Source organism: Toxotes jaculatrix, chromosome 2, assembly GCF_017976425.1.
Source record: "Toxotes jaculatrix isolate fToxJac2 chromosome 2, fToxJac2.pri, whole genome shotgun sequence".
Classification (NCBI taxonomy): Eukaryota; Metazoa; Chordata; class Actinopteri; family Toxotidae; genus Toxotes; species Toxotes jaculatrix.
Window position 1 is genome coordinate 30,415,688 of NC_054395.1, and position 16,922 is coordinate 30,432,609.

Here is a 16,922-nt window from a genome sequence, read left to right on the forward strand (position 1 = left end):
ATAAGATCGAGCATAAATATCCACAGTAACATTAACAGGAATCAGAACAGCGGCTGCTTCTGTCTCTGCACAGATAAAAATAAAACTGAGTGTATGAGGTCTGAGCACACAGGCAGTGCAGGGGTATGTGTCTCTCTGTGTCTCAGTCACGTCCCACTGCAGTCGAGCTGCCCTCCTGCAGGACAACCAATCACAAACTGCCACCTCACGGCCCCCACTGCCCCCCCAATGTCGTCATAGTAACGATTAGCCTGCCACGTGACAGCGGTGTGTACAAGTCTCATTGTCACGAGCCAATGAAACACACACACACACACACACACACACAGACACAGTGAATCACGGCAGCCTCTTCTCTCTACGTTCACTTGAAGGTTATTTGAAAGGATCAGTAGCAGTCACAGGTTTTAGAGGACGGGACGGTGGAGGACGCGTCTTTTCCTCTGAATGATTCAGATTATTTTTAATATTTTTTTCCAATTTGGACAAAAAACACTGAAGGTTTCACCTCGGGCTCTGGGTGCTCGTGGCAGCATTTCTCATTATTTTCAAAAAGATCATTGATTTATTGAGAAAATAATCAGGAGATTTGTCCACAGTGAAAATAATCACAGCCAACTGCAGCGCTATGCAGCCATTTTTAAAATACTATTAACTACAGCGTCACCTCAACCAACTACTGAAGTAAATTAATACATGAGTAATAATACTCGTCACAGGGGACGTTTTTCTGCATCACGTACTTTTACTTTTTGCTGTTTATACTTCCATAATTTTACTGGTAAGATTTTCAGTGCAGAACATTTACTGACGTAAACTTGGTCGGATTTTCTTTCTTATTCACTCGATGTAGCTGCACTGATGCTGATCAATCAGCTGTCAGGTGACTTCTGACCTTCAGTGGTGTTATGTAGTCGACTGTAATGAACCCAGCTGTTAGTTCATTTCACAAACTGACAGTCAGTACAACGCTGACTGCAGACATGTGCTCATGTTTAAACACGTTGTGGGGACACAAGCCTGTTCACACACTAACATTATGGGGACTCTCTCTAACATTATTTTTGCAGGACGTCAGACTGCATGTAAGGTTCCAGTTGTAAATTCTGTTGTGTCATATAAATTCTTCAATGACAAAGAATTTATTTTGAAAATGACCAAAATGACAGAAGTGTATAAATTTATCAATATATATATTAGATGTGCAAATTCTGGTATTAATCACGTTATGGGGACTTACTGACAAACACTGTAGGGAGTCACTCCTCAGAAGGTCCCCACAAGGTCACAATTTAGTTTTGGGTTGATATTGAACAAATTAGCCTTCCAGGGGTGCTCTGATGTTGAACTTGGACATAAAGTTTTCAGAAATTATGAAACTGTTGTACTGTCAGACTGACAGTGACCGAAAAGACAAGAGTCTTATTTATCAAATTCATATATGACATGTTCATGTTTGTGCTTTCATCACATTATGGTGTCCCCACAAGGATAAGTTTTAGTTTAGTGTTAAAATTTGGTTTTTATTAGCACCTGCCCCGTTCTGGAGCTGGTACAGAAATGGATTACTTTTGATGGTTAGAAAGTTTATATCACTGTGACTTTCTAACATTTTCCAGCATTTTTACAACAACTGAAAAGACAAGTGTCCAAATCTATTTCATGTTCTTGTTCTTGTATTTATCACATTATGGGGACAAAGATTAGACACTCACATTGTGGGGACTCACCTCCATTGCAAGACGTATTCTAACAGATTATCATGTTGTACAGATATGAACAGAAACCAGCAGCTGCCTGGCACAGTGTAAATATATGTATTAAAAAACCTCTGTATGGCATGCATTCAGAAATGATAAAGTGCACGTGTGTTACCTTCCCAGTGGACTTGACTCCCTTCCAGACACAGAAATAAACCAGAACCCAGACGGCCATCAGACACAGCATAAGCTCCCAGTTAAAATGTCCAGTTTCATCCAGACCAGAGGAGATGTTCAGCACCTTGTTCCTGCCGGAGAGAGAAGGATGTTTACATCAGCTTATTACCTCCACATCAGGTCGACCTTTGAACTGTTTCAGGTTTAATAAAGTAGCTTCTCTGTAAATAATAATATGTAATTTATTAATAGAAAAGAAATTAAAAAGGTTCGAGGGACACCGACTCAGTAACACTCTGTCCCGTCTTCTTTCGTCTTCCTGCCTCAAACTTCTTGGAGACAGACAGCTGCTGACCTGAGCCCTGTCACCTAACGAGCCTTTACACCTCGGTAACTGCTCATTGTGTTAATAACCTGCCATGACAACAATCCAACAACAACCTGCAGGACGGTTCTGCACTAAGATGATGGTGATAGGCTGAGAAACCTGTCAGTCAAAACAAACATATCCCCAAACATACACCACACATACAGCTGTAGCTGTAGCTGTAGCTTCAGACTTAATATGATGCTGAAGAGATGAAATTAGCTTCTGAGCACTGTGGTGGACGTTAGTCGAACTGCAAAATGACAGATTCACTCACAAGCATTAGTTGGGAGAGGATGCACTGAGTGACAGAAGCTAGTGAAATGGAGGCTACACAGGAAGTGACATCATGACTTTGCCTCTTTATATAAAGCCTCAAAAGTTTCTCAGTGAAGCGAATAAAGTAGAGTCTGTGGCATAAACTCTGCTTTCTCTTCAATCCCACAGGGAAACGTTTTAAAGAGGCAAAATTTACAGTAGCGTGTGTTCAGGGTTCAGAGATAATGCAACATGACGATGACGAATAAGTGTCTGAAATCTGAATTTAATGCTCATCACTGAGTCAAATACTGAGTGTCTGTTACACAGGGTGGAGTGAATGAGTCAACAGGCCTGTGAACTTGGACACAGCCTCACTGAGTAATTCATTTCCACAAAAACAATCAATTTTTCTTCAAGGATCAGAGTTTTTTTCCAGTATTTTAGCCACACTGGCAGAGGGCAAACAGAGGGCAAACACAGGGCAAACAGAGGGCAAACAGAGGGGGGGGGCACTTCCTGTGCTGAGTCCAGCAGAAAGTAAAAGAAGAAGAGGAAGAAATCAAAAGAACACAGACTGGGTTTATTCCTTGGTGTGAGACAGTACAGTTAAACCCAGCTCTCATCATTAACCAGCCAACCCAAACTAACCAAACCCACCTGAACCTACCAAAATGATCAGTCTGACTCATCCAGTCCAACCAGACCCAACATCGCCTGTCCAGTTTAACTAACCCAATCTAACCCAACCCAACAGGTTCACTTGTCCAATGCAACCCAGGGAAAAACATCCCCACCTGAACCTAAGTCAAAATGACCCAATGTGCTAAACATGATCCACTAACCACAACCCAACCAGAACCAGAACTCACTCCCAGAACTCGATGACTGGTGATCGTGCATCCGCTAGTTCTGCGCACGTCATGTTGCCAGCAATGGTGACGTTGGCGAGGCTGCCATTCTTGCAGTCCTGATGACGGAAGATCTCGATGCAGCTGGGCGTGTTCCATTCGTTGTCACAGGTGGACCAGGGGAGGGTGGAGTTAAAGGACTTGATCAGGTAGTAGAAACCCCAGGCCAACACCATGATGTAGTAGGTGTTACAAAAAAACACAATTACCATGGAGGCGTAACCCAGACCTGAGGAAGAGGACAACATGACAGAACATGAGATCAAGCCAGTAACTGAGTCTCCCCACTAATGTAAATTACTGTTTACCCCTGTGTCATGTTGATTCTTACCCGCCAACGTCAGAATGTCTACATAAAGTGGCTTTAAGAAGTTTGATTTATGTAAAATGGTGCTCAGGGGTTTTTATACTCAGGCAGCAGGATTAAAGATTCCCCCAATGGAAAGAATGAAATGGATGGATCTGCACACAGGATTCAATTTCCCAAAACTTTACTAAATATAAAAATGCGACATCTTCATCAGGCAAATGGTGAACAACATAACGAAACGAGGAGGAGTGAGGATTCTCTCTGTTTCTTTCTTCATTGGCATAAAATGTCATCATTTGTTTCCAAAGCATCAAAACTCTTTTTCTCTAAACTGAACCTTAAACTGATCATGAAAAACATGAATTCTGTACATTCATTTTTCACGTTATTCATTTTCTAAAGATTTTGTCAGTAAAGTACAGTCACACTCCTCAGTAAGAAACCACAGTGACGTGGTGACTAATCAATCAATGACACAGAAAACTGAGGATCAGCGAGGTCAAGCTGTTCCACTTCCTGTTTATAAACTGTGTCATGTGTGGACTCTCTCACTTATTGAAAGTCCTGAACCAGGTTTGAAACAGGGTCAAAACTGTAAACCTACATTTATGAGTTTATGAGCAGCGGGAACTGAGGTGAAGTCCCACACATCTGCAGCACACGTGCTCTCACTGTTTATAATAAAACTGTGTCTGCACTCAGCTGAACCTGTACACTGTGGACAACATCTGGCTTTATGGCCTGTTTCAGTCTGAATTTGTTGTTTATCTGTTGTAAAGTTGTGTTGTATAAAAGTGCTTGAGGGCCCCTAGGCCCCCCCCCACCCCCCGGTCCCACCTGCTCTCAGTCCTGATCTCAGTCCTGCTCTCAGTCCTGCTCTCCACAGGATGAACCCATGATCTTTCCTCTGTTGCCGCCCTCAGGACAAACTCCACAGGTGGGATTGTTAGGACAGATAAACAATCAGTGTGTTGACTGTTGGTGTTGTTCCCTCTAAGTGTGTCAGGTTGTGTGAATGTGAAGGCGGAGCTCCGTCAAAACCACCTGAAGTTTAAAGGTCACAGGAAGGTTTGTGCAGTAAAGTAATGCAGTCATAAAGAGTCATGTGGTCCCTGTAAAGATCAGGCTGCTGATAAACTGAGTGCAAAGCTAACAAAGATACAGAAGAGGTTTGTGTGTGTGTGTGTGAGAGAGAGAGAGAGTGTGTGTGTGTGTGTTTTGCTGGTAGTTTTCCTGCCGTGTCTGCAGGCACGTACAGCAGGATCACAGATTATCACCTCCAGATAAACCTCCGCAGGACGCTGATACGTGTTTGCAGACTGATGTGTCCACTCAAACTCACCTAAACTGCTTACTGCATGGATTTATGTCTGTTACCATGGCAACGTGACCTCAGCCGGGATGTCCAAGGTTTTGGTCACTGAGGGACATATTTTAATCTTGAATCTGGATTATTTTTCCCCTTCAGTTTAAAGTGTCCCTGCTGTGCGACTGTCTCTCTGATGCAGGATTCACCGGCTTTGATGTTTGTACTTATTTCCATTTATTGCCACCTAATACCTCAGATCATTTACCTGCGAACACTGGGACAGGTTTTAAGTTCTTTAAGTTCTTTGACACAGCTCTGGGATGTTGAGCTGTATAAAAACAGCTGATTTGATTTCCAGTCCTCACGTGATCAGTGTGATCAGTCATTAATCATCATCTCATGCTCGTTTAAATCCATGTTTCCATCTGTCCTGAGCTGTTTCTCATCCATCACTTCACTTTATGTTCCAACATTTAGCATTTAAACATTTCACAGGCTGCTGTGTAAACACATCACACAAACACATCACGGTTTCATAAAACAGCAGGAATAATAGAAAATACATGGAACTGAACATTAACAAACACTTCAACATGCCTTTATATCGTATGGGAAAATGGAAGTGTTTTATTTGAACAGGTGATGCTAAAGCTAAGTGTCACTGATCTATGAAAAGAGAACACAGACACAAAGACACGCAAACTGCACCTTTAAACAGAGGAGCGATGTTCCACACGTTGATGCTGCCGGCCTTCATGAACTGTCCCAGAGCGATCTCCAGGAAGAAGATCGGGATTCCTCCGACAAAGACGATGAGCAGGTAGGGGATCAGGAAGACGCCTGCAGGACCAGAGACAGGTTATTGTGTCTTTTTATTACTTGTGCCAATAAACAAACTCAGCTAAGCCTCAGATAAACATGGAGGATAAACATGGAGGACGCGCTGAGGGAAACAGGACTGTGTCCAATAAAGACCTGGTTCTCTCTGTCGTTGAGATCAGTACATTTAGTAATTCATGGTGTGTCACTGATCACTCTTCAGCTGCCAACTCTCAAATGTCAGATGTCTGAGCGTCTTCAAACGCACCAAGAAGAACAGTTTCCAGAACAGCCTGTTAACCAGTGAGTGAGATGGCTTCTCTGTCTGAGGCGTGACGCGTTAAACCATCGGCAGAGACGTGAACTGACACAGGATCAGTTTATTCACTGATAAACTGAAGCATTAATCTGCGGTATGGACCTTTAACGCTGTGATTTGGGTCTCATGTTTATTTCAGCAGCATCGTGATGAGAGCTTTATGTAACTGAGCAGGAAGGAGGGAAGGAAGTGATTCTTCATCCCCCCATCATCATTCTCCTCCTCCATCCTCTCACCGTCTCCGTCAGGACCATGGACGAGAAAGGTCTCATGTTCGTCTTCACGTTTAATCCTGTCTTTGGATGAACAGACTCCAGGACGAGAATGAAAGCAAGAAAAGACCTTGAAGTGAGAGCTGCTCTCTGTCTGTGTCTCCAAGTCCGATGTATCATCAGGATAATCCGAGGAGAGGAGACCAGAGGAGACCAGAGGAAACCAGAGGAGACCAGAGGAAACCAGAGGAGACCAGAGGAGACCACAGGAAAACAGAGGAGACCAGAGGAGACCAGAGGAAACCAGAGGAAAACAGAGGAGACCAGAGGAGACCAGAGGAAACCAGAGGAGACCAGAGGAGACCAGAGGAAAACAGAGGAGACCAGAGGAAATCAGAGGAAACCAGAGGAGACCAGAGGAAAACAGAGGAGACCAGAGGAAACCAGAGGAAACCAGAGGAGACCAGAGGAAACCAGAGGAAACCAGAGGAGACCACAGGAAACCAGAGGAGACCAGAGGAAACCAGAGGAAACCAGAGGAGACCACAGGAAACCAGAGGAGACCAGAGGAAACCAGAGGAGACCAGAGGAAACCAGAGGAAAACAGAGGAGACCAGAGGAAACCAGAGGAAACCAGAGGAGACCAGAGGAAACCAGAGGAGACCACAGGAAAACAGAGGAGACCAGAGGAAACCAGAGGAAAACAGAGGAGACCAGAGGAGACCAGAGGAAACCAGAGGAGACCAGACGAAACCAGAGGAGACCAGAGGAGACCAGAGGAGACCAGAGGAGACCACAGGAAAACAGAGGAGACCAGAGGAGACCAGAGGAGACCAGAGGAGACCAGAGGAGACCACAGGAAAACAGAGGAGACCAGAGGAGACCAGAGGAGACCACAGGAAAACAGAGGAGACCAGAGGAGACCAGAGGAGACCACAGGAAACCAGAGGAGACCACAGGAAACCAGAGGAGACCAGAGGAGACCACAGGAAACCAGAGGAGACCACAGGAAACCAGAGGAGACCACAGGAGACCACAGGAAACCAGAGGAGACCAGAGGAAACCAGAGGAGACCTGGATCTGCGAGCTGAGACTCAGGTGTTGGGTCGTAGCTCCAGCACCATGAGTGAAACGTATTTATTCAAATGGATTTAAATGCATAGTTTTGATCCAGTGACCGAGCAGTAAGGTGTAAATGAGCAGCGTGTTAATGAAGAATCACCAAACCACTGGTTCACAGACACAGAGGGAAACTGAAGATACTGTTACTCTGTGTTTAATCCATAAACGCTGCCGTTTCTCATCACTTCAGTGTGATCGTCTCTCCTGCTGCTTTCTTTCTGCACACTTCCTGTTGTATCTCATTCTTTAGCTTTATTGTGAGGACGCTGACTCAGACTCAGCTGAATGTTACCTCAGCTCTCGCTCTGAGTTCGGTTCCACAGACAAACGTTGAACTGCTCCTTTAACAGTCATAATGATTTGTACTGAAAGTCAGTTCTAAGTAAATTAAAGGTCCATTTGTGCCACGAACATAACAGTGATGGTAAAGGATGCCGTCTCTCTCTCTCTGTAGAAAAGCTCAGTGTGTAATGGCAGCAGCTGTTACATAACTCTAGGCACAGAACATCAACCCCCCCTCTCCCAGTATCACTCCATTTTGATTCCATTCATACCAGTTTCTGGTGGCACTGTGACCCACTTACCCCCCACTGTGTGTGTGTGTGTGTGAGCCCTCCATCAAACCAATTAAAATACCAGAGAGAGAGAGAGAGAGAGAGAGAGAGAGAGAGAGAGAGAGAGAGAGAGAGAGAGAGAGAGAGAGAGCATGCCTAATTGTTCATTCATGTCTCTCACCCCAGTTCAGAGTAAAAGGAGAGGAAGTCATTCATTCATTCATTCACTCATTCATTACATCAGTGTATCATAAACACATAACAGAACGTGTGTTTTGCTGCGTTCAGATTTAATTTGTTGGATCAAAGTTCATTAACTCACTGAAATAAATGAAACATCATGAAAAACCTCAGCAGGCGACTGGTGCGCTCAGCAGGAACGATCAGCTGATTCATCCATTATTCTTTTCAGAAGACATTAACTGCCAACAGTTTGTGTTCAAGCGATTAATCGTTAAAGATTCTGTTCCTCACGTGACAGAGGACATGCTTCTGTTCACTTACTGTGTATTCAGTATTATTAGCAGATATTAGGAGTTGTAACCGTATTTTTCCTGCAGGATCAATAAAGTTTTTCTGCTCGTGTTGACTGGTTGTATCAGTCAGTGGAGGATCATGTTTCAGCCAATCAAAGTGCAGTATTCTTTGTATATTAGATAACAATAATGGTGCCTACAGGCCACACACACACACACACACACACACACACACACACACACACACACACACAGCTCTCAGTACTGTGAGGCCTCTTTAGAAGCAGCTCATGGCTGAATGACGGCACAGTCGGCCATGACGTAAGCTCGAGTAAAGCTACGCAGGTTAGCGTTAGCCTGCTGCTGCTGCTCTGATACACACACACACACATACACACACACACACACACACACACACACACACACACACACACACACACACACAGTGTACTCTGGTGTGTTAGCCTAGAATGAAAACACACGAGCTGTTGGTGAGTCACGACTGCAGAGAGAGAGAAAAAGACATGGGGGGAGGGGGAGGACATGTCAGCAGCTCAATAAAAATCACTCACACACACACACACACACACACACACACACACACACACACACACACACACACACACACACACAGAGTTAATGCTGTTATCTGTCAGTAACTCAGTGTTGATGGGATTACAGAGCACTATGGCCTCATCACTGTCAGCTGCACACACACTGAAACACACACCAGCTGTGAACTGGTCCAGCAGCACAGGCTCTAACCTCACACACTCCTGTAACATTCATCAGAATCTGAAAGATTAGGAACTGAATTTCCATCTGATGCAACAACGAAGCCACAAAAACAGAGAAACACTGAGAGGAAACACTGAGCTTCAGCGCTGGGCTCGTACGTTCAGTCCTCCAGTTTTTGCATCAACAGGAAACAGAGTCAAGAGTTAAATAATCAGGACACCGCTGACGTCCACAAAGGTCCAGGGTGAAACGTGAAGAATTACCCTGGGACCAGGTGAGACAGGCAGCATCATCCTGTCCTCAGCGGTGTCACCCCACATGTCCAGCACATGGTTTGTTCAGAGCTGAAAGTGAGAAACGGGAACAGAGCCGCGGCTGCAGTTAGCGCGCTAAGCTGCAGCACTGCAGTTAGCTAGCTAAGCTGGCTAATCCGGGGTAAGTCACTGGGCTAAGTACTGACAGGCTGAGAGCCTGACAGACTGATAACAGGGCTAATGACAGAGCAGCATCTTCATCTTCATCATCATCACTGCTCTGATACTCGGACTGAACCTCAGTGTCCATCAGCTGTTTTCTTGCAGCGTTTTATAACGTGCGTCTCACTCACTCACACATTCACACACAGGGACGCCTCGACGCGCGACCTGCTGAGCCCCGCCGCCTCCTGCACAACGGATGACGTTTCCCATCAGCCTCAGCGGCCAACATGCACAAGTTCAGCAGGTGAAATGTTTGAAAGGAAACGATGAGGCTGTAACAGCAGTGACGCAGCTCGGCTCAGTTTGTGTCCTGATCCACAGGTAACATCTCAGCTCAGACTGACTCAGGATCAGCCAGGACACCTTCCAACATACTGTATCCAACCACTTCTAACTTGGATTCAAAGGTTCATTTGTCACAAACAGCTGTAAACAGCACAGTGAAGTTGAACAGCTGCTGTTGAAGGACCCAGAGTCTGCACTGGAGTCAATTCAGTTTTATTTCTGTAGCATCAAACCAACAGACGTTTTCTCAGAGTGGGTTTAAACCGTCCACAAACGTCTCACACATACAACTTTCTACACCCTGCCAAAGAAATATTTTTATATTTCATCTCAATGGTTATTTTCTATGGTTAGAATTAACCTTCAAAGAGTGAACAATAAAATGTCCAAAAACAGAAACATGTTGAGAAGCTGTCGCAGTTCGTGGCAGAGTCAGACTCAGACGGGACTGTTTCATGGCACAAGCCAACAAACTACGGATCAATCAACAAAACAATGGAATATCAGGCATAACACAAACACGAGCTAACAAAAGACAATGGAGACTGAATGTACGTCCAGCTCTGCCAAAAGCCTCAGTGACCTAAACCAGACATTTGCTGCCAAATGCTAACTTAGCTTAGCTGAGTTTAGCTTCCCCTGGCAGCCCGCAGATCGACTGGCCCACATACCTGAAAAGAGACTGATTAAGCTCACCTGTGCTAAACATGACTCTGCACCTCACTGCCGGGGTCAACGAACTCCAGAACCACTGCCTGCTTTGTTACTGCTAATTTCATTAGATGTTAAATCATTATGATGTTTATATATAAAACCTCTGAACCTACAGAGTTTCAGTCTGCCCGCTCACCTGGAACACTTTAACTCAGATGTCTCCGTCAGGCCTGCTGCAGAGGATCGTTACTGCTTTCTGCCAAATGTAAGACACGATTCTGGTCACATGTTAAACTGTGGACACGCTGTGAATACACAGCAATAACAATAATAAGCTGAGGTACAACAAGACGTGAAGTGGACGAGACAGTTGTGCTTTTTCGTGACTAACTCAAAATCCAACTTTATACAGTGAATAACACAGACACACAGCTCACCAAGGATCCCTGGAATATTTTCACCCCCTTAAAAGACTCCTGGAACATGTTCCAGGTCTGTGGGATCCTTCTCAACGATCCACAGATCCTGAATCTAAAAACAATGTGACTAGCTGGCAGACAGGGGTGTCCATATAGTTTTGGCCATGTAGTGTATGAACCAGAGGAGATGAGATAAGGGGAAAGGAGAGGAAAGAAGGAGAGGAGGAGGAGCAGTGAGGTTTGTCAACAGGATTAAAAGATTACAGGCCACTCCTGTTAATCTCCGGTCCACGTGGTGAGAGGGATGATGATGTCACACTTGGCAGCCAATCAGGTCTCTCTCTCTCTCTCTCTCTCTCTCTCTCACACACACACACACACACACACACACACACACACTATCTGTCATAAAACTATATCTGTCCTTTGACCTCTAACCCTAACTCTAACCATAGCTCTGAGCCATGACCTTTGACCTCAGACCCTGAGCAAAGGTTCATTACCATGGAGACAGTCGTGAAACACCTGATCAGCTCTGACCAAATCAGTCAGCTGTTTAACAAACAACAAACATGTAACCACGGTCCCCCTGAACAACAGGCACATGGACGGACGGTGAAGACACAGACAGACACAGACAGGTTCTGACGGCCGCCGGCTCATGTCATGATCGTTCCGGATCACTTTAACCCCTGCTCTTAAGTCATCAAAATGAAACTGGGAACACCTGCTCCAGTCTTAAACCTCTCCTGAGCCTGAGCCTGGGTCTGAGCCTGAGCCTGAGCCTGGGCCTGAGCCTGGGTCTGAGCCTGAGCCTGAGTCTGAGTCTGAGTCTGAGTCTGAGTCTGAGCCTGAGCCTGGATCTGAGCCTGGGTGTGAGCCTGGGCTGAGCCTGGGCCTGGGTCTGAGCCTGAGCCTGAGCCTGGGTGTGAGCCTGGGCTGAGCCTGAGCCTGAGCCTGAGTCTGAGTCTGAGTCTGAGCCTGAGCCTGAGTCTGAGCCTGAGCCTGAGCCTGAGCCTGAGTCTGAGCCTGGGCCTGAGCCTGAGCCTGAGCCTGGATCTGAGCCTGAGCCTGAGCCTGGGTGTGAGCCTGGGCTGAGCCTGAGCCTGGGCCTGAGCCTGAGCCTGGGCCTGAGCCTGAGCCTGAGTCTGAGCCTGAGCCTGAGTCTGAGTCTGAGTCTGAGCCTGAGCCTGAGCCTGAGCTGTTAGACTGAGTCTTGACCCTCAAACAGCCTCAAGAACAGAGGACTGAACAAAATGTCCTCACAAAGACAGAAGATCACACACAGTGTGTTCGTCCAAGGACAGAGATGATGTGTGCAAGACGGAGGACAGAGGACGGAGCTGCAGGTCATTTTATAACCAGTGGAGCAGAGAATCACTGTGTGTGTGTTACCACTGCAGTCACACTGCCAAGGACAGGCCAGTCTCTCTCTCACACACACACACACACACACACACACACACACACACACACACACACACACACACACACACACACACACTCTGCAGGATAATAAATCTGAGCGACTCTTTGGATGAAGGAAAATGGAGGAAGGACAGAACAGAAGGGAAGAAGTAGGAAGGGAAGGTTGGAAGGAAGGAAGGAGGGAAGGAGTGAGGGAAACCAAAAATGGAAGGAAGGAAGGAAGGAAGGAAGGAAGGAAGGAAGGAAGGGTGCACAGAAGGACATGAAGGGACGAAAGGATTTTATAGCAGAGGAATGAAGTGTAAGTGTGTGTGTGTGTGTGTGTGTGTGTGTGTGTGTGTGTGTGTGTGTGTGTGTGTGTGTTGTTAGCTGACTGCCAGGTGAACAGGTAAAAGATAAGCAGCTGTATCACAGAGGAAATTATTAACCATCACACACTCACACCGTCAGCCATGGCTTTACAGCAGGAGCTGAGGGGTCAAAGGTCACGAGATTGATGGAAACTCAGTATTGCTGTGGTGGAGCAGCTGACCCTGACGGTGCGTTCAAGGACACTCTGACATCTGAGCTTTAAGAGTTACCTGATGAGAGATGAGGGCTGCTGTCAGAATCAAATACTGACGACACACGAACGCCGCGGAAACGCTGGTGTGAGTCTGGATGTTCGTCACACTCTCACACACCTCAGCTGTTCTCAGATCATCAGAAAACTCTTAAAGACGCAGTAAAAACCCTCAAGGACCCCTGGACATTTTTCAAGGATATTCATAACCTCCTGAAGGACCATTGTAACCATTCTGTGAAACCAGCAGCCTGCTCCAGGACCCATGGTCTTCAAGGACCAGTAGAACCTGAACCTGAAAAACAGAAACCAGACGATATTTTCATTTGAGAATCAGCCACAGACGATTTTCCTGAGGTGAGAGGGAAGAGGTCAGCACACCTGGATTCAATGAAACATCAGGTGTGTGTCTTCACCTGAGGAAGACCAGCTGTGAGCTGATGTCCATCCAGGTAAAACCGACGAGGGGAGATGGACACTCGGTGGTCTGACGCTGCTCTACTCGCCTCATCATGTTTGATCATAAACCAAAGTCATCAGGGTTATTACAGTTTGTCCCGAACGTCAAACGTCTCTGAGATATTTCAGTCTGGACCAAAGAAGTGGACCGAGACTGGCACGGAGCCACGGCACCTTCAAGGGCTGAAAAACAGCAGACTGGTCCTTTAAAGACAGTTTGGCTCCAGCCTGTCTGATAAATCAGGTGTGAAGCAGCAGCATCGGAGGCAGGTAACCTTTCCACACAGGACCAGCGTCTGCGTCACAGACGAAGCTTTTCTCTTGATTCTCTGTGATTTAATATGAGTTGGACCCCCTCCCACCCCCCACCCCCGTGTGAACATCCAGACCTTTCCCTCCTCACCCTCCTCCCTCCCCCCTCCTCCCCCCTCTGTCCGGCTCAAACCGGCTGACTGTGTGAACGAGACCTTTTCAGGTGAGAATAAAAATCTTTCCTCTCTCTCCCAGCAGTTTGTCTCCGTTGGTAAAGTTTAGTTTCAAAAGAGACAGAGGACTGATGAAGACTCCTGCTGGGACTCGTCCTCCCCCCATCACAGGTCGTCCTCAGTCCAAAACCCACAGATTCAGAAACCATCACATCAAACAGACACAAGCAAAAGCTTCATCGATGTCACATGATCCGTTAATTAATCCGATCAATTAATCTCATTCTTTACTCCACTGATCATTTTCAGAAACATCATTTCAGAAGATTCAGAGTTGAATCAATTTGTTGAACAACAGAAAAGAAGCAGAAATTATGACTGAAAACTGATTTTCACACTTTGAGGTTGAAGCTTCGAGATTCTGAGGATTTTATTTTCTGTTTTTTCTTTGTGGCGAGTGAATGAACGACGACAGAGAGAAAATCATCAACTCAGGCAGAAAAAGGTTTAATGATAAAACTGCAGCGACGTCTCCAAAACAGACTTTCCTCCAGTTCTGTCCTAAACTGTTAAAGATTGACGTGTTTCATCATCATTCGTCCTGTGTGACTGTGTGACTCTCATGTTGTCATATTTCTTGGAAAATCTCGAACGGTGCGACGAGGAAAAGTTACCGATACGATAAACGACAGACAAGTGAAATTAGAAAGAAGATTAAAAAATGATGCTTTAGTGAGTTTGAGCTGTGGGAGTTGGACAGAGGACAGGTGTGGTTGGTAAATACATATTATAATGGAGGAGAAATGGAACGGGGCCACAGGTGTGTACAGGTGTGTACAGGTGTATGTAACGGTATGTTGGAAAATGAAGGATGTAGGTCAGAGTTAGTAAACAGTGGACACAGGGACGGATCAAGGAAAGCTGGATTGCGCACACGCACACACACGCACACGCACACACACACACACACACACACAACGTAATGAAAGCTGCTGATCACACGTCATTGCTAACACATAAAACTAACACTGCCTTCATCACTCACTGATACAGATATTTCAGCCCCGCCCTCAGAGAAACCACGCCCCCTCGAAATACAAGCTCCACCCCCATGGTGTGGGCTTCTGGGAAATGACGTTTCTAAGGTAAGATGTGATGTGTCCTGCTGTGTTACAAAGGAAACTCTCGCCGCTCGCTCAGTGAGGGGTTTATAAGAGAACAACACCTTCACCTGCCTCCAACAAGTCCAGGAAATTTACCTGCGAAAACAACGACTGGACTCATGTTAGCGTGAGAGGAAGCCGAGGACGACACAAGACAAAACACAGGCCGGCAGGGGGAGGGGGTGGGGCTTCCACCAGGAAAGGGTAGGGCTTGAGTTCTCTACACCTGCTCCCTCCAGGTGTATGTGTGTGTAGGTGTGTGTGCTGTGCCTCACCTCCTCCGTTCTTGTAGCACAGGTAGGGGAACCGCCACACGTTGCCGAGTCCCACAGCGAAGCCAACGCAGGACATGATGAAGTCCATCTGCCGCGTCCATGTCTCCCTCTCCTGGTATCCTGGCCCCGGCCCCGTGACCACACCTCCTTTCTTGTCTGGACCGGCACAAGCACCGCCCACCACTCCACCACCGCCAGACCCTGTCACCGCCGCCGTCAGTGGGACCAGGCTGCCGTTAGCAGCCGCGGGGGGGTAACCACCGCCACCGTTAGACAGAAGAAGGGGGTTCTTCTTGGTCTCCTCTAGGAGGACCAGAGAGCAGGAGGAGGCTGGCAGGGCCTGCTTCTCCATCACTCACAATCCAGAAACCAGTCAGGAACCAGTCAGTGAGGGCTCCTAAATGTCTCTGCCTCTCTGTAATTCCTTTGAGTTTTTGTCCTGTCTCTCTTGTTGTTAGACTCAACCCAAAGACCAGTAAGAAACCAGTAAGAAACCAGTCAGTAGGAGCAGTCAGCACCGTGTGCAGCTGTAATTTCAGTCTCTTCTCTTAGTCCCAGAGTCTGTGATCACCTCACCTTCCCAGCCACCAGTCAGCCTCAGTCCAGATCCACCTCCCCTCTCTGCTCAGTTTCTGTCCCTGCTCAGACTCGGTCCTCTTCTCCTTAGTCCTGAATTCAGTTTTGTTCAGGAACAGAAGAGTCGGCAGCAGGTCCAGCTCAGTCCCGTAGAGTCCGCTAAGGTCTCTGCTGCTTCCACCTTCAGTCTCAGCCTCTGTCTCTTGTTCAATAATAATAATAAAGATGATGATGATGATGATGATGATTACTCTGAGCGGGTGGATCGTGGATCAGATGATCCAGAATCTGTTGTTTTATTGATGAATCCGGATTTAATGGATGAAAAAAGGACACAAATTCAAATGGTCTAATAATAATCGGGAGACATGTCTTTGTCCAATCGAAAAGAAGAGAAAATTCTAAAATACAAAAGGTGAAAATAAAAAATAAAGTGAATTACACCGACGGCGGGACAGCGACCTTCAAAAACAATCCACGAAACACTTGAATGTGAGTCTGAAGAATCGCATGGGAACAGTGAGTCACGGAGGAGACGGCGGCCTGGAGGAGAACGGAGAGGACGGAGAGGACGACACAACCGGAGCGATCCTCCTCAGGGACGAGGACACCGAGCGGCACGCAGCTTCAGCGGCGGGCGGCGGGCGGGCGGTGCAGTCTGTGGAGGAATTGCTGCGGCTCCATCCGAGGAGCAGAAGAGCAAAGGAAAAATGTCCGACCGGACCTGAACGCGTCCCGGTCCCAGCTGTCAACTGTTCCGTTAGAGACGCTGCGAGGTATTTAAAAGTCTGCGGCGGTCCGGTGCACCGGCGGCTTTAAAAGGAGAAGCGGCTGGCCGTGGTGACGTCACAGGCCCCGCCCACTCGCTGCTCTCTCTCTCTCTCCTCCAGTGTCTCTCTCTCTCTCTCTGTCTCTCTCTCTCTCT

At 46.7% G+C, this 16,922-nt stretch overlaps 1 protein-coding gene across 1 annotated transcript in view; it reads right to left on the minus strand.

The window, feature by feature from the left end:
- The window catches only part of slc6a8 (solute carrier family 6 member 8), a 63,840-nt gene extending 47,080 nt beyond the window's left edge, over window positions 1-16,760 (minus strand). The window contains exons 1-4 of the mRNA XM_041049372.1: window positions 15,422-16,760; window positions 5,741-5,872; window positions 3,375-3,642; window positions 1,876-2,008 (exon numbers count right to left, since the gene is read on the minus strand). Coding sequence (XP_040905306.1) covers window positions 1,876-2,008; window positions 3,375-3,642; window positions 5,741-5,872; window positions 15,422-15,773 — 885 coding nt within the window. The 5' untranslated portion in view covers window positions 15,774-16,760. The remainder of the gene's footprint in view (window positions 1-1,875; window positions 2,009-3,374; window positions 3,643-5,740; window positions 5,873-15,421) is intronic.
- Window positions 16,761-16,922: the final 162 nt, after the last annotated feature.